Source organism: Heterodontus francisci, chromosome 30, assembly GCF_036365525.1.
Source record: "Heterodontus francisci isolate sHetFra1 chromosome 30, sHetFra1.hap1, whole genome shotgun sequence".
NCBI lineage: Eukaryota > Metazoa > Chordata > Chondrichthyes > Heterodontiformes > Heterodontidae > Heterodontus > Heterodontus francisci.
In genome coordinates, this window is record NC_090400.1 from 55786067 (window position 1) to 55812959 (window position 26893).

Genomic DNA, 26893 nt, shown 5'->3' on the forward strand with positions numbered 1-26893 from the left:
CTGAGCCATAAACTAGGAAGTTTCCAGATTCAATTCCCTGCCTATGCCAAATTAGGTGGCCTCAGCGTCAGGATGTTACAACTAGCTTTGCCACCCGTGGTTTAGACACAGAATTAAAAATGTTGCCATTTCTGATCACAATAATCCCTGTTTGAAATTTAACAAACTGGATGGTGGGCAGTGCTAGGATTGAGCTCAGATGTGATGCCTCTGCAGTCGAAGAGCCTGTTACCATTTACCATCAAAGCTTACACGTGAATGAGGGCATTAGGCCAAGCCGTAGGGAAATGCTCAGCACCCATGAAAGCATATTGCAGCATGGTATCAATAACTTCAGGACAGGAGAAAAAGCAAGAAAAGGGAAAAAAAAGTTGTCTGTTAGCAATGCTTTAAGCTCCATCCAATTCCCATTTCCCGAAAAACCAAGCTGTTCCTAATGGCTAACTCAAGAGTATCACATCCATAAAGCAAGGACGAGATCAAGTTTGTATTCTGCCAGTCAGTGAACAGCTTACATTTTTTTTTTTGAATAGGAACAGCATGTACAAAATGTACCTAGATACTGCCAGCTAAAATTAATACTATCCCAATAAAACAAAGTGGCAAAAAAGTGCCAGGACTAGGCACTGATGAAACATAGTTCAGAAAAATGCCAACAATTACAATCTGCTAAGACTTTCCTCCTCTCGATAGATGTTATTTGAAAGTATCCAAAAAGTGTATTTGCAGTGGGTTAGTGCTTTAATAGAGACATTCGTGACTTTAAAATGTGGATTTCTTTTTTCCCCCCAGACATGTTTGCTGATTCAGGACGTAAACGATCACAAGCTTAGATCATCTTCACTAAGCTTACCCTCAACTTGAATGTTATCAGTGGTGAAGGCACCAATAGGATAAGGCACTTGAATCCCATAGAGAGGAACTTCAATATGAAGTCTGCAGTTCCCACGATCCAGAGCACATCCCAGAATTCGACAGGATCAACATTGGGATGCAGAAAGATTAAGCTGCAAAGGAAAGAAAGCAGTAAATTTAAAATTTAGCAAATATTATTTGCACTGAATTTAAAAATCATAGTTCAATCTGGTCTTATTACCAAGACTTAATAATTTTAATTCTAACTGGGTTCATCTTTACAGATAAAAGTCAATCTGATCTGAATCAATTTCACCTCACTGTAATGTAAATACCATTTAACATGTCAGAGTAAAGTGAGGACCTGTACAAAATGTACCTAGATACTGCCAGCTAAAATTAATACTATCCCAATAAAACAAAGTGGCAAAAAAGTGCCAGGACTAGGCACTGATGAAACATAGTTCAGAAAAATGCCAACAATTACAATCTGCTAAGACTTTCCTCCTCTCGGTAGATGTTATTTGAAAGTATCCAAAAAGTGTATTTGCAGTGGGTTAGTGCTTTAATAGAGACATTCGTGACTTTAAAATGTGGATTTCTTTTTTCCCCCCAGACATGTTTGCTGATTCAGGACGTAAACGATCACAAGCTTAGATCATCTTCACTAAGCTTACCCTCAACTTGAATGTTATCAGTGGGCTGTGACGCATTCACAGGGTCTTTAATTTGCTTTTCATAGAGTTAAATTTTTTACTGACAATTAAGTCTCACATTTGGTACCCTCCAAGCAAGGAGAGGCTGTTAACAGGAATCTTGGCCAACATCCCTCAAAGAGCTAAACACATCCTCTGGCATCCTAGGAAAGTTTCCCATGCTACATAAATGCAAGTTGATGTAATTCATTGCAATGCTGGTGCAGACTAGTTACCACATTCACCTACACTAAAATCAATTCAGAAAGATGTTTCAATTTAAGCAGGCACTATATCAACACCAGGATTATTCTACTAAAAGTAAGCAGGTCCTCACATTTTTTCTGTCCATTCAGTTCTACTGTAAATCCAAATTATATTTTTTTGATTCCCCCCACCAAACCTTTGCATTTTTCTTCTCCCAAAAGCCCCTTACTAATCAACTGCCTGCAGAAGTGGTGCAGTCTGAACCATGACTAAGCCATATATCAATGTCTCTCTAACGGTTAACCAGTAGGAGTTGTGATTTAAGTGGCATGAGTCCAATTAAACCATATGTTGTTCCTTCTCCTCCGCAGCTCTCCTACCAAAACCTCACAATGATTCCCAGCTAAGGGTGGATGTTACCTGGTCTGGAGGGCATTAGCTATGAGGAGAGGTTGGAAAAACTCGGATTGTTTTCACTGGAATGACGGAGGTGGAGGGGCGACATGATAGAGGTTTACAAAGTTATGAGCAGCATGGACAGAGTAGATAGTCATAAGCTTTTTCCCAGGGTGGAAGAGTCAGTTACTAGGGGATATAGGTTTAAGGTGAGAGGGGCAAAGTTTAGAGGGGATGTGCGAGGCAAGTTTTTTATACAGAGGGTGGTGAGTGCCTGGAACTTGCTGCCAGGGGAGGTGGTAGAAGCAGATACGATAGCGATGTTTAAGAGACATCTTGACAAATATATGAATAGGAAGGGAATAGAGGGATATGGGCCCCGGAAGTGCAGAAGGTGTTAGTTTCGGCAGGCATCAAGATCGGCGCAGGCTTGGAGGGCCAAATGGCCTGTTCCTGTGCTGTACTGTTCTTTGTTTGTTCTTTGAAGCAGCTAGGAATTGAAATCCAGGCCACTGTCAATTATTGTTCAAGACAGGCACTCCGAGAACAAGGAGTGCAAAAGCAACCTGGACTGATTTAATCTACCTTCCTCCTGACCCTGTAAGTTCAGTGCAAAAAGTCCTTTCAGCAACACCCCCAACAGCATGGCTAAGATCAGCAACTCAGCCCATCAAGCTCATTCCTTCCACATAATTTCCTGTTTCTACCCAAATTATTTGATCTCTTGTAGGACAATTCTGCAATGTTTCTCTTTGCCCCCTCCTTCCCCAAAAGGTGACACCGATTTAAAGTGATTGGCAAAAAAAACAGAGGCGACATGAGGAAAAGCTGTCTTACACAGCGAGTGCTTAGGATCTGAAATGCACTACCTGAGAGTGCAAGCAGATTCAATCAGGGCTTTTGAAATGGAATTAGATAATTATCTGAAAAGATTTGCAGGGCTATAGGGAAAAGACAGGGAAGTGGGACCAGCCGAGTAGCTGAGAGAGAGAACATGGACACGATGGGCTGAATGGCCTCCTTCTGTGCTGTAACCATTTTGTAATTCTATGATTAAATTCCCAACATATCCACCTAACCTTACGACCTCCTCAATTTGTCTTTGCTTTCACTAGCGAGACATTTCCACAATGCCTGCAGCTTGGGAACAATTTTGTCACCCTATTCATTAATCATCTCTAGCCATAACCTTCAAATTCACCCTAACTAAATACCTGCACAGTTCACTCTCAAAAAGGAATTCACCAACATAATGCCAAGCGCTTTATTCTGGGAGTCTGTTACCTATACGAGTGTAAAAAAAAAATCTTCAACTTCACTTGAAGCTCATTTTTTTCTCCCTCTGGTAGTTTGCATTACATATAAAATTACCTGTAGAAGAGTGACTGGGACTTAAAAGTGTCATAGAGGAGAAGGGTGGAGGCTGTTAGAAACGCAAGCAACCAACCACACTGTAATATAGAGCGACGTTCCTAAAAAAAACACAAGCAAAAGAGTCACTTTCAGTCTGAATTTGCACAGTTCAAGAAGGAGATCAACATGCATCACTCTCATCATGGTAAATATTCCAACCCACAGAACAATACAATAATGTTTATTATACATCCGATTCTGTGCTGCCCTTAGCCAACAGCAAGTGGATGTACCACCTAGAATCCATCATGTGGGGCATTTTTCTGTCTAAACTACTGACGTTCAATTTTGCCTGGCTCAGCATATTTACCAATTAAGTCACAATAGCCTTGGAATACACTCGCATGTGAACAGTGACCACTTATGCAAGGATATGTTGGAAATTCATCCCAGTAAGGAGGCAATGGCTTCAGGAGTAGAGTGAGGAAAACTGGCAAAATGTTTTTAAATAAAAGAAACCTACCTGGAGGAAGACCTGATTTATAATTATCTTGTTTGCATAAAGGAAAGTTATGCACAGTCCAACACCGACTGCAATACCTAACAGAACAAAAAATAGTTGTGATTGACTGGTGTGGAAGTTTGTTAGTAAAAAAATTCACAAGTGGGGAAGGGGGAATATTTATCTGAACTGTGGCATAAACCTAACCATGTTAAAAGGGAGACATCTGGATACTTTGGCCCTTCAGTCATTTCCAGTTACTGTGTTTGTGTGTTATAGCGGATGAGACATTAAACCAAAACCCTCTCAGATGGATGTCAACGTTATTATTTTGAAGGCGAATTCCCCTTGGTGTCCTGGCCAATATTTATCCCTCAACCAACATGACTAAAAAAAAAAATTCTGGTTATTATCACACTCCTGCAAGTGGGAGCTTGCTGTGTGTAAACTGGTTGCCACATTTCATACAACAGTGACTACACTTCAAAAAAAAGTACATCATTGGTTGCAAAATGCTTTGGGCGTCCCAGGGTCCCAATAGGCACTATATTAATACAAGTCTTTCTTAAACTGCAGGTTTAAATGTAGCGTCGCAGCAGGACATAGTACAATTGCCTGATGCAATGACACAATCAAACAGACAATGCTGTCCACAGCCTGCTACTCCCATTCATAATGCAACCTTACTGCAACTTTTACGGAAGAAGTTTGCTCCCAGGCTGCCAATAACCAACAGTTTTAAAGTATCGAACACAACAAGGTGATGGGAAAAACCAAGGTGGCAGACACTCAAAAGTTAAGTAAACTCTTAACATCTATTGTGCTTGATACAGGACCTCAATCTTTGATTAAAACAAACCCCAGAAAAATAAGAGGGTCGCTGAGACTGTAACAATTGAGAGGTCTGATTATAATTTCCAGATGTCCAAGTGAGTGCTTTTTATGCAACAAAGATTTCAATTTCATGTAAATATTTGGGAGCTGTTCAAAATGTCAAAACTCCAAATTCTTCGTTACAGCAGGGGTTCCACTTGCAACATTTATATTCCTGAACAGCATTTGCTCTCTTCCAATAATTCACGTGTTGCAAATGTGGATATAAGTACAGACTGAACAAGCATCTATTATTAAATTAAGTCTATTGTTTTGATAAGACAATCAATAACTTCAATTTTTTATCATAAACTGTAACTCAATATGGCCAATTGATTGACACAATCCCAACACTTTAAAATGATGGATCTCCTGGGGCTGGGTTTTACGTCGGGGGAACAGGAGCTGGCCAGTGAAAGTCGGTGGCAAACCTGCATCTGTCCAGCCCAGGGATCTGACCCGCATTTTATGGGTCCCCTGGTTTTAATTGTTCAGAGGCAGGTCTTCTACCCACGTCCAGCCTCATTGAGCTGCCGGCCAATCATCAGGCCTGCAGCTCTCAGTCCCAGCAGCACCATCAACAGCCAGGACCGAAGGTAAGTAAGGGTTGCCTCACTGAGCAGATAAGTTGCAAGCCAGCGAGGCAAGAGTGGTCATTTGGGGGGGGGGGGGGGGGAAGAAAGGGAGTGTCTCGGGTCTTGGGGGTCCCCCCCCCATAGCCCACGATAAGTGGGGCGGAGGCGGGAGCGGGCCGGGAAGGCCTCCCGGAGCATCCTGCTCAATTTTACGCCACCACCACCACCACCACCCCCGGCTCGCTTGGGTGGCATAAAATTCCAGCCCTGGTGTCCAAGTCAAAATTAACAAATTCTTGGTGAACAGAATTCTTCCGTCACCTCTCCTGACATCGCAGTACTTCCACCTCTAAAGCTTAACTCTGTCCCTCCCAACTTCTGAAGACACTTCCCTGCACACCTTTCCTCCTCTCTACACCTGCACTGTGTTGAAAGCTCAATTTACCTCCTCGTACTTTCTCTGCTGCCCTTCAATATGGGCATCAACCTTTTGTCTTGGTTTCTCAGTTTTTGAAAAGGTTGTTTAGTGTGTGACCGGAAACGCAGGCTACATCCAGCTTGCTTTAAAATTAACTGGCTGAAGATCACAGAGCCAAAACCACAACTGATTCTTTTTGGCAACTGCGAGTTCACCTGGTCAGGAATAGAATAGGTTCATGAGACTGATGCAGGATATAATCAATCCTACTGTTGGGCTTATCTTTTAAAATTAGATTTACCCCCAAATTTTCTTTCTGCTCAGGCCTCCCTGCCCTGCACTCCCTCCACTTTCCCAGATTATTCCTTTGGGGAAGAAAGATTCTGGAATTCTGCAAGCCTTTTTCTGACTATCCAGTAGGAAGCTGGTTTAAATCTGTGAATAACAGCCTGTTGATTTACATCACTGTAAATGGGAATTTGTGGTTCTGTACATTTCAGAAATTCTGCTCCACCAAATGTTATAAGTTTATAGAAAATCTTTTGCTGAAGTTCCAAATAGATTCAGCTGTGTTAAGGAACCATACATTTAAGCATCCAGATGAACTCACCACCATTACAAGCAACTAAAATCAGGGGATAGAAACAAGCAACAGCCGTGCAGATCAGAAGGTCATTCTGTAGTGGGGGGGAAAATCAACCAGGGGTTCTGCTTCTCATCCATATCCAATGACCTCTGCTGTAAAAGGAGAGGGTGTTGTCCCTCAATCTCTGTCTAATGACTCGTTGAAAGATCCAGGGGTGCTGTCACTATTGATCCCTTGCTTGAAAGTGAATGATTGTGGATGTTGATTTTAAACAGAATCACTACCCAGACATATACATAAAAGAAAGTGTCCAGCATCTGCGTAACAGTACCCCAGGAACAGAGAAAGGAAAATGGGCAAAAAGGAACAACTAACAGTCATTCAGAACATAACTCTTCTAGAATGAACCTCAGTGGTTCCAATGGCATTTGTTGCTAGTCCATATGTAGACAGCACTTAGTGATTTTGTAGCTTTCTACTTATTACTGTAATGTGAGAGCTCAAGCAGCTGTAGATTTGTTTGAAACAGAGCAGGGCACTAACAGGTAGTGGCCTTTGGAGGTCAAAGTAACATTTAAATTCAGGGGGAAAAAAAACATACAATAGCACCAATTTCAAAAGTAACCCTCTCCAAAGGTGAGGCACAGGGGCTGGCTAACTGCAGAGCTCCGAAGCACATGCTGCAAAGGATTCAGTTTTACGAGTGTTTTTGGGTTTCACCTCAGTTTGTTCTCCTCTTCTCCTGAAGGCATCAGCTTGTGTTAAGATTTAGCTCCACAGGTGCTAGCTACACTCTCCAAGTGGACATTCTTCAGGTATAGCCAGCTTCAGTGGAGGATAAGGTGAAGGATCAACTTGAAGCAGGGAAGCCTGAACCAATCATTGAAGAAGTGGTATGTTTGTCTTGTATTGCTACCTCTTACAGTAACTGCAAAATGACTTTCAATGGTCCAGCTTGGAAAGGTTTAGTCATGGAAACTAGACTTGGTGCTCTGGTAGCTCAGTGGGTGAATGAACTATCTGTGCAAAGGAGGTCCCGGGTGTGATCCCAAGTCTGTGCTGGTCTCAGTTGGAACAGAATTGCTAATGTTGTCCCCTTGTTTAAGAAGGGTAGCAGGGATAATCCAGGTAATTATAGACCGGTGAGCCTGACGTCAGTGGTAGGGAAGCTGCTGGAGAAGATACTGAGGGATAGGATCTATTCCCATTTGGAAGAAAATGGACTTATCAGTGATAGGCAACATGGTTTTGTGCAGGGAAGGTCATGTCTTACCAACTTAATAGAATTCTTTGAGGAAGTGACAAAGTTGATTGATGAGGGAAGGGCTGTAGATGTCATATACATGGAGTTCAGTAAGGCGTTTGATAAGGTTCCCCATGGTAGGCTGATGGAGAAAGTGAAGTCGCATGGGGTCCAAGGTGTACTAGCTAGATGGATAAAGAACTGGCTGGGCAACAGGAGACAGAGAGTAGCAGTGGAAGGGAGTTTCTCAAAATGGAGACGTGTGACCAGTGGTGTTCCACAGGGATCCGTGCTGGGACCACTGTTGTTTGTGATGTACATAAATGATTTGGAGGGAAGTATAGGTGGTCTGATTAGCAAGTTTGCAGACGACACTAAGATTGGTGGAGTAGCAGATAGTGAAGGGGACTGTCAGAGAATACAGCAGAATATAGATAGATTGGAGAGTTGGGCAGAGAAATGGCAGATGGAGTTCAATCAGGGCAAATGCGAGGTGATGCATTTTGGAAGATCCAATTCAAGAGTGAATTATACAGTAAATGGCAAAGTCCTGGGGAAAATTGATGTACAGAGAGATTTGGGTGTTCAGGTCCATTGTTCCCTGAAGGTGGCAACGCAGGTCAATAGAGTGGTCAAGAAGGCATACGGCATGCTTTCCTTCATCGGACGGGGTATTGAGTACAAGGGTTGGCAGGTCATGTTACAGTTGTATAAGACTTTGGTTCGGCCACATTTGGAATACTGCGTGCAGTTCTGGTCGCCACATTACCAAAAGGATGTAGATGCTTTGGAGAGGGTGCAGAGGAGGTTCACTAGGATGTTGCCTGGTATGGAGGGCGCTAGCTATGAAGAGAGGTTGAGTAGATTAGGATTATTTTCATTAGAAAGACGGAGGTTGAGGGGGGACCTGATTGAGGTGTACAAAATCATGAGAGGTATAAACAGGGTGGATAGCAAGAAGCTTTTTCCCCCAGAGTGGGGGATTCAATTACTAGGGGTCACGAGTTCAAAGTGAGAGGGGAAAAGTTTAGGGGGGATATGCGTGGAAAGTTCTTTACGCAGAGGGTGGTGGGTGCCTGGAACGCGTTGCCAGCGGAGGTGGTAGACGCGGGCACGATAGCGTCTTTTAAGATGTATCTAGACAGATACATGAACGGGCAGGAAGCAAAGAGATACAGACCCTTAGAAAATAGGCGACATGTTTAGATAGAGGATCTGGATCGGCGCAGGCTTGGAGGGCCGAAGGGCCTGTTCCTGTGCTGTAATGTTCTTTGTTCTATAAAGCTAGACAATGAGTGTTGGCTGGCTATTTAACCATGGGTCATCACTGCCAAACAGAACCCTATACTCGCTAGAAAATTAATTTGCTGATACGAGCAAGTATCACTTCTAGTGATCAGGATGGCAACCATGGTCAACATCCCTTCCCTAGCTTGGGGCATGGAAACAAATGGTGGCATTCCTACTGGTTCCTCAGATGAGATAAGCTAATTTAGTACGATGTGGTAATTGAACCAGGAAGCTTTCTGGTCCGTACAGCTCAGTTCCACACCTAGCAGTTCCTTTACTAAGCAAAGCATCACCTGAGGACACTCCTGAAGACATGTCACAAACTGCTTTCACAATAAATTAAAAAGCTTGAGAAAATATACTGGCCCTGAAATCCAAGAGGGTCCGGTCACCTGGTCTCCCACTACAAGAGACCAGGGAACGACATCAGAATCTCAGAGCAGAATAAAAAAAGTTACATTATGATCTTCAATTTGTAAAAACCGGCTGAACGTGCTTCTGAAATTCTCATACCTAGCGCGTGCTGGAAAACCAGTTTGGCACAAATGATAACAATGTACGGGAGACTCTTCTGAAGCCACAGAAAGATGTACCGCAGTTCTGAAATTGAGCTTGTAGGTTCCCTGTCATCTAGTTCAGACCTTTCTCCAGCAGGACCCTCCGCCCTGGCATGAGAATGCGAGTGCGAGTGCGAGTGAGAAGGGTTTGAGTGCTGGGCACCTGCCCCAAGTCTGCTGCTCTGGTCTTCGGATGCATCCACCTGGATTTGAACTTCCCCTTCTTTGGAAGAATGCGATGCGCCTTCTGGAATCCCAACAAATAAAGCAGGATGTGAAGTCATGCTTTCCCCTACAGTTCCATTTAGAGGCTGCGTGTGGTGATGGCTAATAGCTGTGTGAACGGTGACAAATTCCTTCTGCATTTCAGATCCTCCTCCTGCTTGGGTGTTCAGGGCCCCTAATCTGTGCAGTGCTCCAGAGCTCGGACTTGAATATCTCCTATGCCATTAAAAAACATAAACAGTGCATTAGATCTAGCACTGAAACTCATTTTACAATTTATCACAGAGGAGATACTTTGGATAAGCTGCCCCTTTTCATCTTCTCAGATTGCTGCTGCTAAGAGGACAGGTGCGTAGCCTCTTCCCATACAGACTGTCAACTGGCTTCTAGGAGACACCAGACAACCCAGGCATGGCTTTATCTGATTATGGTCACAAACAGAGAAGAATAGGAGTTCACTTTGCATCCATCCATGCTACTCGGGTCATTGCTATTGGTCATTATATGCTGCACATTAACTTTATAAAATTTGTTCAAACTCAACTAAGTTTTTTGTTGGGGATCCGTGTCCCAATGATAGGCAACCAGTTCCCACAAAATAATTGGGGCTCTTAGTTGGTAGGTGTAAATTAAAATTCCATTCAAAGATTCCTTTTTTCAGTAAAACCATAAACACATTCATTTGGAATACATCGTTGTGATTTTGGCAATCTTGGCTCAGAGGGTAGCACTTTCATCTGACTCAAAAAGGGCATAGTTATAACACCTTTCATAACCACAGGACCTCCAAAGTTCTTCTATAGCCAATTAAGTGCTTTTGAACTTCAGTCACTGTTGTAATATAGAAAATGTGGCAACTAATTTTGTGCACAGCAAGCTCCTACAAAAAGCATGTGACAAATGACCAGGTACTCTGTTTTTGTGATGTTGATTGAGGGATAAATATTGGCCAGGATATCAGGGATAACTTCCCCATTCTTCTTCAAAATAGTGCCATGGGATCTTTTACTTACATCTGAGAGGATAGACAGGGTCTTAGTTTAACTTCTCGTCCAAAAGACTGCACTGGAGTGTCAGCTTATATTTTTGTGCTGAATACTGAAGCGGTTTAAGGCGCACTCCAGATTACACAGTCTAGATTGACACTTCAGTGTAGTGCTGAGGGAGTGCCGCATTGTCACCAGTGCTATCATTTGGTTGAGACATCAAAAACGTTACTTGCCTGTTGAAGAGGACAGAAGATCCCAAGTCCTGCCTAACGTTCTTTGTTGAACCAACAACCCCTGAAATACGTAAACATGTCATTTATCTCAGTTGTTGTTTTGTTGTGGGGGGAGGGGGAGATGGGGAGCTTGCTGTGCGCAAACTGGCTGCCACATTTGACTGCACAACAATAGTGATTACACTCCAAAAGTAGTTCATAGTTTGTGCACTTTGGAACTCTATGAGGACTTGATATAAATGCTAGTTGTTTCTCTGTGTGTAATATATATAGGGGAATATCACAGTAGTGTGGGACTAGAATGTTCCAAAGGCCTGAGGTTGCCCAAAGTAAAAGGAAAACAGACGAGGCCTCTTGTCAGACACTCAACAACTACATTATTTGCAACTTAAAGTGAAACAAGTTGGTTTTAACAACAACCAAAAAAATGCAAATCCCGCGCCTTTTCTAATTATGCCAAGTTTTTAAAAAAATGAGTTCCCAAGTATTTACCTGTCATTCTGAGGTCGGTGTTTCATGCTGGAAAGACCCCAGCACCCCGCTCGTCGCCTCCCTCAACCTCCCACAACCATTTCCGCGGCCAATGTCACAAACGAACTCAGGAAGAGGCCATAGGTGAGAGGTCACATTTACTTTCTCAAATTATATATTTTAAAAAACACAATAAGGCACCGTATAAAGAACGTGTGTTTATTTTGGACACAATATGACCCCTTTTCTTTAATATATCTAAAGATTTGCACTTTTTTAAATTGGCTGACGTGTGCTGACGCAATGACGTTCAACGTCATTTTGTTGCCATGGCAACGGGTCAACAAGGCGCTGTGGGCAGGTAAATGTTTAATTAGTGGCCTTTAGGCTCTAAGATCTCACTATTAGATTAACACACCGTGATATTATGGCCTCTATAATCTGCCTTCCTAATTTTTAATTTATTTTTGGATTGTTCTGTTCAAGTGCAACACTTGGTTCAGGCTCACATCCCTGAGTCTGGGGGTTCAAGGCCCACTTGCATCATCCGGGCTGACACGTCAGTGCAATGTTGTGGGAGTTAAAAACCTTCCACTTTAGACCAAGCTTTTGGTCACCTGTCTTAATATCTCTTTATGTGTCTCTGTGTCAAAGTTTGCTTGATACCCCTCCTGTGAAGCGCTTTGGATTTTTTAAAATTATGTTAAAGGCACCATATACTTGCAAATTGTTTGTTGTTGCTGCATTTTCAGCATTAGCTGTTTCTTGGTCGTATAACGTTTTTTTAAGTTGTTCTTTTGGTAAGAAAACAACTTTTTTTCTGCATTGCTGGACTGCCCCAAAGAAAACACACATTTTCTTAAAATTTCTTTATGTTGTTGCCTATTTTCTCTTCTTCCTCTTCACTACCCCCAAAGTTATTGACTCCATGTTGGGCTTTGATTCTGCTACTCTTCGTGCATAAGCCGACACACAGTGTCAATGATATATTAGGGTGACCATATTTTCCAAATTAGCACAGACCAGAGATTAAACCTGAGCCTTTCCTGCTTTTTACTGACTCAACAATGTTCTGGATAGAGAAAATTTAAACTGTCACTGAAGTCATTGCAAAGGCCCCATTTAAGACATTTTTGTTTCTGTGCCAACAGCCAAATGATTTTAAAATTTAGAGAATATTTATTCAGCGGCCAGATTAGCTCACTCTGAGGATGAAACCTATGACTTTACTGGTTTGTATTTTAAAATTCTCACCCATGTTAGTCTTACCTTCAGCTGCCTAAGCCATAAGCTCTAGAATTCCCTCCCTAAATCTCATCACCTCTCCTCTCTTTTAAGATGCTCCTTCAAACTTACATGTCCCAATATCTCCTTATGTAGCTCGATATCAAATTTTGTTTGTGAAATGTCCTGGAATGTTTTACTAGGTTAAAGGTGCTACATAAATGCAAGTTGTTGCTGTACTGCTGAGCCATTTCCTTGATAAACCTATTGTGTCAACATACGAACATACAAGTTAGGAGCAGGAGTAGGCTATTCAGCCCCTCGAGCATGCTCCGCCATTTGATAAGATCATGGCTTATCTAGTTGTGGCTTCAACTCTACTTTCCTGTCTACCCCCTATAACGTTTGTCAATGGAGGAGTATGTTATCCTGTGAAATGCTCATGTGTGAGCATCAGGCAAAGCAAATTCTGGATTGGCTGTGATATCCCTGTAGCCAAAAAGCCTGTTGACATTTACTGTCATGCCTTACACACAAATAATGACCATTTAATTGAGGTACTATATGTACCTGAGTCAAGAATTAGCTACCCCTAAAAATACATTGTTTTGCAGAAATAAAATTGTTTTGAGTGACTTTTCACCATTTCTGTATTATTTCTATAGACAATCTTTGTTTCTGAAGTGACATTTATTCTGATGATCTACTGTATAACATTCCATAAAACTAAATAACTTCTCAGTGGATTACTGTACGTATTACACCTGAGGTTAGGATCTCAAAAATTATTGATGGCAGATGCATACCTCAAGAAGTTCTGAATATCTATCATCTGGGGGCTACCATGAATTACCATCCCTTCAAGGTGGATTGGCTGGACTGCAGTCTCCAGGAAACATTATTGCCCGGGAAACCATGGCACAAGGTGAGCACATGACTGGATTTCTTCTTTCAGAAATCTCTACAGCGTTGAAGGAACACTGAACCAGAGGGAGGAATCTCCTGGGTTTATGTCCAAGTGCACTGGGTTACCCAGGCATAGCGACTGCTAAAAAAAAACCCTGCCAGTTGGAGCATCTGCACATAAAGGAATCTAATTTAAATGGAGGGAAGTCAGTTGGGCCTCTTTACGATGGTGCTCTCTCACTGGCTTCCTGATAATTTGCCATACCCAGGCAATCCAGTGCACCTGGCACTAGGTCCAGGAATATCTCCCTTCATGTATTGATCATCTGTCTATACAAAGATTGAATGCATCGTCACAAGCTTCAAAATATAAAAAGAAAGATTGAAAGACATTCATTTCTAGCTGTTTCTTTCTGACCTGCATCCAGAGTTTACAGCATCTTCCGATCTGAAAATCTTTCTTGACAGACAGCCCTCAGATGTGGCCTTAAAGGGACAGGGCAGGTATAAGCACAGATCCACCTCAACAGTAGAGTAATAATAGATTGTACACTACAGGCTGTAGCATACCTAATAAACCAGTATGTTATCTAACTTCCCATGAACAAAGTTGCAGGAGATCTATCAATGCATACTGTTTCTAACCTTGAGTTTAAAGCTTTACTCAAAACAGTATTCTTTGTGAAGTGTTTGTGTAAATATCCGCCTGGAAATTCAGTGGCGATTCTCCCAATCCTCTGCTGTAACTTTGGTCAGTAACCAAAGGTCACAAATTTAAGATAATTGGCAAATAAGCCAGAGGGGAGATGGTAGAAATTCATGTATGCAATGAGTTGTAATAATCTGGAATGCACTGCCTGAAAGGGTGGTGGAAGCAGATTCAGTAGTAACTTTCAAAAGAGAATCCAAAATATACTTGATAAGGACAAATTTGCAGGGCTATGGGGAAAGAGCAGGGGAGTGGGATTTATTGATTAGCTTTTTCAAACAGCCGGCACAGGCACGATGGGCCAAATGGCCTCCTTCTGGGCTATATTCGTATGTTCGTATATAATTCTTCCAGACCAGAACTCCAGCTTGTGGCACTATCTTTTTCTACCACTAGAGGTACCATTGCTTCTTCTTCAATGTAATGTATTGCCATCAGTGACTGACTATCTGTAGCTGTAGTTTGCAAGATAAGTACAAATGAGAGAGGCATCCTAACTGATCAGACTTGGGAGGTAAAAAAGCACTTAGTTCTCTCATTACATCACACAGTTGGATCTTGAATGACTCTAGGATTTTCATTTCACTATCATGTCCAGAAGACCGCTTTTTGAACAAAGAAGTTCTTTCGGACATTAGTCCTGAATTGGCATTTCACTAGTTTTAGCTTACACCCCTTGGTCTGTTCTCAGAGATGGATGTAGAAGTTCCTGTGGTACATTTTCAAAAAAGTGCAGAGAATTCTTCCAGCCTCCTGGTCAATATTCTCTTCACCACCAAAGCAGATTAACTGGTGATTCATCCCATTGCTATTTTTGGGATCTAGCTGTGTGCAAATTAGCTGCTGTCATTGTCTATGCAACAACAGTGATTACACTTCAAAAATATTAATTGGCTTTGAAGCACTTGGGACATCCTGAGGAGGTGAAAGGTACAATGTATATGTAAGTCTTCCTTTTAACAACTTGGACTTTGAAGTAGCAAGACACGAAGAGAAAGTACAAGACATTGAGGAGAGCTTACCAAAGATGAGATCAAAGAGATAGATCTTCAGGAATATGTGAAGAGATGTAGCAAGATGATGGGAATTAGGACTGGTGTATGTTTTGGGAGGTTTTATTACATTAAAGGCACTCTATTAGTTTCAAGTTAAAGAGTAGTACTTTCTCCAATCTTTCATTATAACTCAATCTTCTGACACAGTTTGTTTACAACATTATGGCTCCTGAAATATTTTAAATATCAGGATAATTGTAGAATAAATGGATACTTGGAATTTTTTAACAAAGTAAGTTTATAACTATCACCTGAGCAGAGATACGATTACCTTTAAATCCACTTTCTGCAGACCTGTCATAAGATTTTCATTTTATGTGAGTGTTTTATTCTGTTGCTTCAGATTCCTCTATAACAGTACTTGGCCTTCTAGAGATAGAAACAAATTGAATGTCTAGAAATAATTTTGAGGAGACAAAAACTGAATATAAGTGACAAAGGAACTTTAATTTTTGACAAGCAGTCTTTTTCTTCCTCACCTTTCTGCTCATTTTCTCTCCTCTTCTCCCTTCCTCTCCTCCTGAATGGTTGATTTCTTGCTGGTTACTGTTCCATGGTGCTGAACGTAGGAGCAGCAGTAGGCCATTCAGCCCGTTGAGCCTGCTCTGCCGTTGACTTAGATCATGGCTGATCATCTACTTCAACACTTTCCCGTGCTTTCATCATATCCCTTGATGTCATTAGTATCCAGATATCTATTGATTTCTGTCTTGAACATGCTCAATGATTGAGCTTCCACAGCCCTCTGGGGTAGAGATTTCCAAAGATTCACCAACCTCAGTGAAGAAATTCCTCCTCATCTCAGTCTTAAAAGGCCTACCCCTTATTCCGAAACTCTGTCCCCTGTTTCTAGACTCACCAGCCCAGGGAAAAGTCCTATCTACATCCACCCTGTCATGCCCTGTAAGAGTTTTATAAATTTCAATGAGATCACCTTACATTCTTCGAAACTCTAGAGAATACAGGCCCATTTTTCTCAATCTCTCCTCATAAGACACTCCTGCCATCCCAGGGATTAGTCAGGTGAACCTCCGTTGCACTCACTCTATGGCAAGTATATCCTTCCTTAGATGAGGAGACCAAAACTGTACACAATACTCCAGGTGCAGTCTCAGCAAGACTTCTTTTCTCCTGTACTCAAAACCCCTTGCAATGAAGGCCAACATACCATTTGCTTTCCTATTTGCTTGCTGCACTTGCATGCTAGCTTTTAATGACTCATGAACAAGGACACCCAGGTCCCTTTGGACATCAACACTTCCCAATCTCTCACCATTTAAGAAATACGCTGTCTTTCTGTTTTTTCTACCATTCCATCTGCCATGAGCTTGCCCATTTGGGGGAGATGGTGGCATAGTAGTAATGTCACTAGACATTATCCAGAGGCCAAGGTTAATGCCCTGGGGGCAGGTGGTTCAAATCCCACCATGGCAACTAGTGGAATCTAAATTCAATCAATTAATAAATATAATCTGGAATTGAAAGCTAGTTTCAGTAATGGTGCCATGAAACTATCATTGATTGTTGTAAAAACCCATCTGTTTCACTAATGTCCTTTAGGGAAGGAAATCTGCTGTCCGTACCTGGTCTGGCCTACATGTGACTCCAGACCCACAGCAATGTGGTTGACTCTTAACTGCCCTCTGAAATGGCCTAGCAAGCCACTCAGTTCAAGGGCAATTCAGGACAGGCAACAAATGCTGGCCTTGCCAGCAATGCCCACATCCCATGAAAGAATTTTTTTAAATCACTTAGCCTGTCCAAGTCCCCTTGAAGCCTCCTTGCATCCTCCTCACAACTTACATTCTCACCTAGTTTTGTGTCATCAGAAAATTTGGAAATATTACAATTAATGAGCACTCACCAATACCTTACCTGAATGGCCATTCAATTTGTGTGAGCTTAGATATAGTGTGTGTTGGTTGGAAGGGGGTCTTTGCATCTGAGCCCAGCCTTGCACTGAATTGATGTCTACACAGGGGCGGCACAGTGGCGCAGTGGTTAGCACCGCAGCCTCACAGCTCCAGCGACCCGGGTTCAATTCTGGGTACTGCCTGTGTGGAGTTTGCAAGTTCTCCCTGTGTCTGCGTGGGTTTCCTCCGGGTGCTCCGGTTTCCTCCCATATGCCAAAGACTTGCAGGTTGATAGGTAAATTGGCCATTATAAATTGCCCCTAGTATAGGTAGGTGGTAGGGGAATATAGGGACAGGTGGGGATGTGGTAGGAATATGGGATTAGTGTAGGATTAGTATAAATGGGTGGTTGATGGTCGGCACAGACTCGGTGGGCCGAAGGGCCTGTTTCAGTGCTGTATCTCTAACTAACTAACTAACTAACATGCGCCTAACCAGCAAACATGCGCCTAACCAGCAAGGGCCACTTGATTATAAGCAGGAAATGTGACCAGTTTGCGACTTCCTAATCCAGGTGCACTGAAGCCAATTATAGCACCCCTACGATTAATCATTGCCTCAGGTGAGATTCGATAAAAGTCCTTGAGTTAGGGAGGGGAAATTAGCCAGGTTTCTATTCCTCATTACTGTCCAGCAAACCATGCTAAAAATGAGCATGCATAGGTGAGGACAGGATGAGGCTCAAATGTGATCCCTCCCCACAATCAAATAATCCGTCAACGCTCAGGTTGAAATCTCATACCTAAAGAAAACCACTTGAATGGGGTACCAAATGGCAATTGTGCCTTTATAGCCATACCCCAGTGAAGAGTCAGTGTCAGACCAAGTATTGCATTTACCTACTAAGCCATTGGGATGTTGGTACCATGTGTCTTAATGATTCTTGCGATCAGAATCATTTTGTGCTGATTTTTTAAGTGTTCCTGTTAAGATGATGCAGAATGATTTAGAAGTGTCAAACATTTGCTGAGTCTTTGTTGCCCTGATTTCAATGCCAAGGCTGGTGCTCAATTAAACTGTAGCATCATTTTACAGTGGATATCCCATGGCATTGCTCATGCTAATTTGGATGCTGTTTCACTTTATAATGTCAGGAGTGTTATAGCATGTTATGAGCAATGTGTTACTCTGTTGCTAAAGTGTTTAATTGTTTCTAAGAAAACAAAGCCTCGGGTTAACCAGAATTTAATTGTTTGGTGAGGGAATTGTACGAATTGGAAAATGCAAATTTCAGTCTGTGGGTCAGAAGCATCCAAATGACTGGCTTTCTTTCTCTTTTTAAAGATTGTTTTGCATCTTTAACAAAACATGATATCTGGTGTACAACACCTTGAATGCAATGAACAAAATGTATATAGAATAACATAGATTCTGCACTCTCAAACAACAAACCAGTTAGATTCCTCATCGCATGCTATTTGCACAGTTTCTTCACAGTGCAAAAGACAATAGCTCCTATAAATCAGAGTTTAAAGAAGAATATTGAGAAACATCACAAGAAATGGAGGGGACAAAACTGTATTCGATTTTAAAGCTGTTGCTTCTGTGTAAAGTTGGTTCCATGGTCCATATTGTTGTGATTTGTGTTTCTTAACTCAGGTATATGAGAAATTGGAGTATGCTCTTGCTCATGAGGTTGAGGATCAGTTGAAGAACCCTGAACAAAGACAGATCATTTTCCAACTACTGGGGCTTCCTTTTGTACAGAAGCACTTCAGCAACTATCTGGATCAGCCCAGTCTACTGGTAAGGGCGGGATGGAAATAACTACTTACTATGTATTAATCATCCAAGGAATGTTTCAGTTTTATATTTCTACTAACCAAACTCCAGTGGGTTGTTCACAAGAAGTTTAAACGTATGTTGTTTAATAAGGGCAAGAATTTTATAATATTTAGTGAATCTCCTATGGAATTGCTCATAGTTAATCCAAGGAATAGGCCAATTTTATAGGACTGTTCAAAACATAAAAACATAAGAAATAGGAGCAGGAGAAGGCCAATCGGCCCCTCGAATCTGCTGCGCTATTCAATAAGATCATGACTGATCTGATTGTGGCCTTAACTCCGCTTTCCTGCCTGCCCCCCATAACCCTTGACACCCTTCTAGATTAAAAATCTGTTGAACTCAGCCTTCAACGACCCAGCCTTCACCTCTCTCTGGGGGAGAGAATTCCAAAGATTAACGACCCTCTGAGAGAAGAAATTTCTCCTTATCTCCATCTTAAAATGGAGACCCCTTATTTTGAAACACGGCCTCCTAGTTCTAGATTCCCCTACAAGGGGAAACATCCTCTCAGCATCGACCCTGTCAAGCCCCCTCAGTATCTTATATGTTTCATTAAGATCACCTCTCATTCTTCCAAACTCCAATGAGCACAGGCCCAACCTGCTCAACCTTTCCTCAAAAGACAATCCCTTCATCCCAGAAATCAGCCTAGTGAACCTTCTCTGAACTGCTTCCAATACAAGTATATCCCTCCTCAAGTAAGGAGACCAAAAGTGTACGCAGTACTCTAGGTGTAGTCTCAGCAATGTCCTGTACAGTTGTAGCAAGACTTCCCTACTTTTATACTCCATCCCCCTTGCAATAAATGCCAACATTCCATTTGCCTTCCTAATTCCTTGCTGTACCTGCATGCTAACTTTTTGTGATTCATGTACAAGGACACCCAGATCCCTCTATCGCAGCATTCTGCAGCCCCTCTCCATGTAAATAATATTCTGCTTTTCTATTCTTCCTGTCAAAGAGGACAACCTCATATTTTCCCACATTATACTCCATCTGCAAAATTTTTGCCCACTTGCTTAACCTATCTATATCTCTTTGCAGACGCTTTGTTTCCTCCTCACAACTTGCTTTTCTACCTATCTTTGTATCGTCAGCAAATTTGGCTACAATACACTCGGTCCCTTCATCCAAGTCATTAATATAGACACAGTGGCGCAGTGGTTAGCACCGCAGCCTCACAGCTCCAGGGACCCGTGTTCAATTCTGGGTACTGCCTGTGCGGAGTTTGCAAGTTCTCCCTGTGACCGCGTGGGTTTTCGTCGGGTGCTCCGGTTTCCTCCCACAGCCAAAGACTTGCAGGTGATAGGTAAATTGGCCGTTGTAAATTGCCCCTAGTGTAGGTAGGTGGTAAGGAATATGGGATTGCTGTAGGGTTAGTATAAATGGGTGGTTCTTGGTCGGCACGGACTCGGTGGGCCGAAGGGCCTGTTTCAGTGCTGTATCTCTAAATAATAAAATAAAATAAATAAATAAAAAATAACTAATTGAGGCCCCAGCACTGATCCTTGTGGCACTCCACTCGTTATAGTTTGCCAACCTGAAAATGCTCCATTTATCCCGACTCTTTGTTTGCTGTCAGTTAGCTAATCCTCTATCAATGCTAACATATTAGCCCCAACACCATGAGCTCTTATCTTGTGTAGTAACCTTTAATGTGACACCTTATCAAATGCCTTTTGGAAATCCAAATACACGACATCTACTGGTGACCCTTTAACCACCCTGCTTGTTACATCCTCAAAGAATGCTAACAAATTTGGCAGATTGAGTATAATGTAGGTAAGTGTGAAGTTATTCACTTTGATCGTAAGAATAGAAAAGCAGAATATTTTTTTAAAAGGTGTGTAACTTGTAAGTGTTGATGTTCAAAGACACCTGGGTGTGCCTGTACAAGGAACACAGAAAGTTAACCTGCAGGTACAGCAAGCAATTAGCAAGACAGATGGCATGTTGGCCTTTATTGCAAGGGGATTGGAGTACAGGAATAAGGAAGTATTGCTACAATTGTACAGGGTTTTGTTGAGACCATGTCTGGAGTACGGTGTGCAGTTTTGGTCTCCATATTTAAGAAAGGATATACTTGCATTGGAGGCAGTACAGCAAACGTTCACTAAATTGATCCCTGGGAAGGGAGTTGGCCTATGATGAGAGGCTGAGTAAATTAGGCCTACATTCTCTGGAGTTTAGAAGAATGAGAGGTGATCTCCTTGAAACATATAAGATTCTAAAGGGGCTGGATATGGTAGACACTGAGAGAATGTTTCCGCTGATAAAGGAATCTAAAACACGGGGGCACAGTCTCAGGATAAGGGCTGATCATTTAGGACTGAGATGAGGAGAAATCAAAGGGTTGTCAGTCTTTGGAATTCTCCGCCCCAGAGGGTTGTGGATGCTCCATTGTTGAATATATTTAAGGCTGTGATGGACGGTTTTTTGGTCTCTCAGGGAATCAAGGGATATGGCAAGCGGACAGGAAATTGGAGTTGAATCCTAAGATCAGCCCTGATCATTTTGAATGGCGGAGCAGGCTCGATGGGCCATATGGTCTACTCCTGCTCCTATTTCTTGTGTTTTTGTAAACATGATTTCCCTTTTATAAAACCATGTTGATTCTGCGTGATTGCATTATTATGTTCTAAATGTCCTGCTACTATGCTATGTAAGGGGAGATGGTGGCGAAGTGGTAATGTCACTGGACTAGTGATCCAGAGGCCTGGTCTAATGCCTTGGGGGTCACGGGTTCAAATTTCACCATGGTAGCTGGTGGAATTTAAATTAATTAATAAATTCACTTAATTAATAAAAAATCTGGAATTGAAGGCTAGTCTCAGTAATGGTGCCATGAAACTATCATGAATTTGGCAAAAACCCATCTGCCACAGACTGCAACTGTTCAAGAAGGGGTCTCACCACCACCTTCTCAAGGGCAATTAGGGATGGGCAGTAAATGCTGGCCTCACCAGCAATGCTCACATTCCTGCGAAATAATTAAATAAAAATCCTTACCTGGTCTGGCCTACATTTGACTTCAGACCCACGGTAATGTGGTTGACTCTTAAGGGCCCTCTGAAATAGCCTAGCAAGCCACTCAGTTGTCAAGGGCAATTAGATGATGGGCGTTGCTGGCAAGAATTAAAAAAACATGGTTTCTAGCATTTTCCCAATGACAGATGTTAGGCTATCTGGCCTATAGTTCCCAGCTTTCTGTCACCACCACAACCCCCCCCCCCTCCCCCCACTGCTCCCCACCACTTTCATGAACAGGGGTGTTACATTTGTGAAAGTATATGAGACCCTGGTCTTCCTAAATAAAGGTTTAGAGGACAAAAAGTAAGGAAATTATGTATACCTTTAAAAATCACTGGTTAGTTCTCAGCTGCAGTATTGTACCCAATTCTGGGAGCCACACTTTAGGAAGGATGCCGTAGAGAGGGTACAGAGAAGATTTACTAGAATTATATCAGGATTGAGGCACTTCAGATATGTTGAGAAACTAGAGAAGCTGGGATACTGCTGCTTACAGCAGAAAAAGTTAAGGGGAGAGTTAATATGGGTGTTCAAAATTATGAAGGATTTTGATAGGGTAAATAAGGAAAAACTGTATCTAACGGCAACAGGCTTGGTAACCCGAGAACACTGATTTAAGATAATTGGCAAAAGAACCAAAGGGAGATAAGAATTCTTTTTATGCAACAAATTATGATGATCTGGAATACACTGCCTGAAAGGGACTCGGATATACATTTGATTAGGAAAAATGAGTTGATTCTTGATCGAATGAGGACTTGTGAGTGGAGTGAACACTGGTGTCATAAACAAACAGGCCACTCTTGACTTTATTAGAGGGAAGGTCATGAATGAAGCAGGTTTAGGTCAAAGACACTTCCCTGAAAACTCCTGCAATGACATCCTGGGACTGTGGTGACCAGCCTCTGGCCACTGCAACCATCTTTCTTTGTTGCCATGAAAATGCTTGCAATGCATTATCTCTTATCTTCACTTTTTTTACCAAAAATATACTTAATTCATAAAAATCTGTAAAAATACATTACAAAACATTTCCAAGTTGATATTCCAGAAAGAGCAAAATAAATCACTTTCCTTCGATACAGAATGTGAGTTGCCTCACAACTCTTTTGTTCTCCCTTACATGCAACGTACATTTGCATTACACAGCAAAACCGTATTTTGGTGCATGCAGCCCAAGAGGTTTTTCATGGGTTCCAGACCTTGATATACTATGGTGGGAGGACCTTATACCATGGCCTTTCCCCTTTGAGCCTTTGCAGCGTCTGCCCCAAGCTTTAGTGCGTCCCTCAGCACGTAGTGCTGGACCTTGGAATGTGCCAGTCTGCAACATTCGGTCGTGGACAACTCTTTGCATTGGAAGACCAGCAGGTTTTGGCCGAACCAAAGAGGGTCTTTCACTGAGTTGAGGGTCCTCCAGCAGCAGTTGATGGTTATCTCGGTGTGCGTCCCTGGGAACAGCCCGTAGGGCACAGACTCCTGTGTTACAGAGCTGCTCGGGATGAACCTCAACAAAAGCCACTGCATCTCTTTACACATCTTCTTTGCAAAGGCACATTTCAGAAGGAGGTGGGCAATAGTCTCTTCCTCACCGCAGCCACCTTGAGGGCAGCGTGCGGCGGTGGTGAGACTTCGGGCGTGCAGGAAGGATCTGACGGGCAGGGCCCTTCTCACCACCAGCCAAGCTACATCTTGGTGCTTGTTTGAAAGTTCTGGCGATGAGGCATTCCACCAAATGACATTGGCAGTCTGCTCAGGCAACCATCTGACAGGATCCACCATCTCCTTTTCCCACAGGGCCTTGAGGACCTTCTGTGCAGACCACTGCCTGATGGATTTGTGGTCAAAGGTGTTTTCCTGCACAAACCTTTCCACAAAGGATAGGTGGTACGGCACGGTCCAACTGAATGGAGCATTCTGCGGCAATGTGGCCATACCCATCCTTCGCAACACCGGGGACAGATAGAACCTCAGAACGTAGTAACACTTGGTGTTTACAGACTGGGGTTTTACGCACAGCTTGATGCAGCTGCACACAAACATGACCATCAGGATGAGGGCGACATTGGGTATGTTTTTTCCCCCTTTATCCAGAGGTTTGAACATCGTGTCCCTGCAGACACGGTCCATTTTTGATCTCCAGATAAAGCGGAAGATGGCTCAGGTGACCGCTAGGGCGCAGGACTGGGGTATGGGCTAGACCTGGGCCACGTACAGTAACAACGTGAGCACCTCACACCTGATGACCAGGTTCTTATCCGCAATGGAGAGAGAACGCTGCTTCCACATGCTCAGTTTATGTTTTATCATAGCTATAAACTCCTTACAGTTTTTGGCGCACGCCCCAGCACCTCCGAACCATATCCCCAGCACCTTCAGGTAGTCTGACCTGACGGTGAAGGGAACAAAGGATCAGTCAGCCCAGTTCCCAAAGCACAGTGGCGCAGGGGCGGCGCAGTGGTTAGCACCGCAGCCTCACAACTCCAGCAACCATGGTTCAATTCCGGGTACTGCCTGTGTGGAGTTTGCAAGTTCTCCCTTGTGTCTGCGTGGGTTTCCTCCGGGTGCTCCAGTTTCCTCCCACATGCCAAAGACTTGCAGGTTGATAGGTAAATTGGCCATTATAAATTACCCCTAGGATAGGTAGGTGGTAGGGAAATATAGGGACTGGTGGGGATGTGATAGGAATATGGAATTAGTATAGGATTAGTATAAATGGGTGGTTGATGGTCGGCACAGACTCGGTGGGCCGAAGGGCCTGTTTCAGTGATGTATCTCTGAAAAAAAAAACATGGCCTCGTTCTTGCCGCCATTTACTTTGGCTCCTGAGGCCAGTTCGAACTGGTCGCAGATGCTCATCAGCCTGCGAACGGACAGCAGATCCGAGCAGAAGATGGTGACGTCGTCCATGTACAGGGAGCCTGAATGCCTGTGACCTGAATGCCTCCGCTGTCTGGGATTGTCACTCCTCTTATGCCCGCATCCTTCCTAATGGACTCAGCAAAAGGTTTGATACAGCAAACAAACAAGACAGGGTACAGAGGACAGCCCTGTCTGACTCTAGATTTGATCGGGAAACTTTCTGATTCCAACCCATTGATTGAGACTGCACTACTGATGTTTGTGTAGAACAGTTTGATCCAATTGCGGATTCACTCCCCAAACCCCATTTTGGAGAGCACGTCCATCATGTAGGTGTGCGATATCCTGTCAAAAGCCTTCTCCTGGTTCAAGCTGATGAGGCAGTTGTCCACCCTCCTGTCCCGTACATAGGTGATTGTATCCCTGAGTAGCACGAGGCTATCAGAGATCTTCCTGCCGGGTACAGTACAGGTCTGATAGGGGTGAATCACCAACTCCAGAACACACTTGACCCAATTGGCAATGACTTTGGACAGAATCTTGTATTCTACATTAAGCAGTGAGATGGGCCACCAATTTCTGACTTCCACCCTCTCCCCCTTCCGCTTGGAGATGAGGGTGACGATGCCTTTCCTCATGGATTCTGACATGCTGCTGGCCAGAAGCATACTCTCGTATACTTCCAGCAGGTCTGGGCTGATCCAGTCCCACAGAGTCGAATGCAGCAGAACTGGTAAGCCGTCACTTCCTGGAGTTTTACTCATCTCGAAGGATCTGAAGGCTTTTGTCAGCTCATCCAGAGTTAGCGGTTTGTCCAGTCGCTCCCGTGTCTGTCATCTAAGACCTCCATGATAGATGACAGAAAGGACTGGGAGCCCGTGCTGTCCATGGGCTTCACTTCGGACAGCCCAGTATAAAAGGATTTGCTAATCCTTAGTATGTCAGACTGCAATGACATTACCGAGCCATCCTCTTCCTTCAGGCTGCTGATCACAAAGCTCTCTCTGTGTACCTTTCACGTGCTGGGCTCTACCATCCTTAAGGATGGGAATTTTGGAGCTTCCTCCTCATGTTAGTTGCCTAGTTGTCCACCTCCTTTCTTGATTGTAGTGGTAGGGTTTCAGAGCTTTGCTCTGATTCATTGGTCATGGGATTGCTTAGCTCTTTTTGGTAGTTAAAAGAGATAGAACTTGTATTTAATAGCACCTTTTCTCTCAATAGGACATACCAGAATGCTTCAGAGCTAATGAAGTTCTTTGGAAATATAGTAATTTGTAATGTGGGCAAATGCAGCAGCCAATTTGCACACTGCAAGGCCCCACAAACAGTATGATAAATTACCAGATAGTTTGTTTTAGTGATGCTGGTTGAGGGAATAAGCATTGCCCAGGACACTGGAAGAACTACCCTATTCTTGTTCAGATAATACTATGAGAGGGCAGATGATGTATCACCTTAATTACATTTTGAAGTTTCTGTAGTGTGGCTTGAACACAAGACCGTCTTGTGTCAAAGGCGAGAGTGCTACCACTGATCCAAGGCAGAGACTTAAAAGTGTATAGGTAGCCTGACTAGAGTGATATATTACACTAAGGCATGCCTGATGCTGCTCCAGGCACCCATTTCTACAGTCTCCATGAAACCAGGTTTGGTTTCCTGGCCTCATGAAAATAAAAGAAGTGAAAGAAGTGCTGGACCATGAGTCTACAGATACCCTTTTCTCATGCAGTATGATGGTATATAATTCTGCTGTTGTTGATGAACCACAGCACCTCATGGATGTCCTTAGTCTGTCCCACTGAGCACAGTCGTAGTGCTGCACTACATGATGGAGGGAGTTGTCATTGTGGAGAAGAGACTTTGTCTTCACAAGGCTGTGCAGTGGTCATTAACACCAGTTAATATGGACAGACAAGTCTGTGACAAATCCATTGTTGA

At 43.0% G+C, this 26893-nt stretch overlaps 2 protein-coding genes across 4 annotated transcripts in view; one reads left to right on the forward strand and one right to left on the reverse strand.

Annotated features, from left to right (window-relative positions):
* rnft1 (ring finger protein, transmembrane 1) overlaps positions 1 to 11625 on the reverse strand; it is a 28230-nt gene extending 16605 nt beyond the window's left edge. The window contains 7 exon segments of the mRNA XM_068010715.1: positions 854 to 1007; positions 3525 to 3625; positions 4030 to 4106; positions 9507 to 9991; positions 11490 to 11531; positions 11533 to 11597; positions 11599 to 11625. Coding sequence (XP_067866816.1) covers positions 854 to 1007; positions 3525 to 3625; positions 4030 to 4106; positions 9507 to 9991; positions 11490 to 11531; positions 11533 to 11597; positions 11599 to 11610 — 936 coding nt within the window. The 5' untranslated portion in view covers positions 11611 to 11625.
* Positions 11626 to 11801: 176 nt separating this feature from the next.
* LOC137346526 (uncharacterized) overlaps positions 11802 to 26893 on the forward strand; it is a 127615-nt gene continuing 112523 nt past the window's right edge. For 2 of the 3 annotated variants that reach the window (XM_068009997.1, XM_068009998.1), the window contains exons 1-3: positions 11802 to 11829; positions 13358 to 13617; positions 18875 to 19021. In XM_068009997.1, coding sequence (XP_067866098.1) covers positions 13537 to 13617; positions 18875 to 19021 — 228 coding nt within the window. In that variant the 5' untranslated portion in view covers positions 11802 to 11829; positions 13358 to 13536. Of the gene's footprint in view, positions 11830 to 13357; positions 13618 to 18874; positions 19022 to 26893 lie in introns of those variants that run through there. The other variant, XM_068009999.1, reaches the window with a different exon arrangement.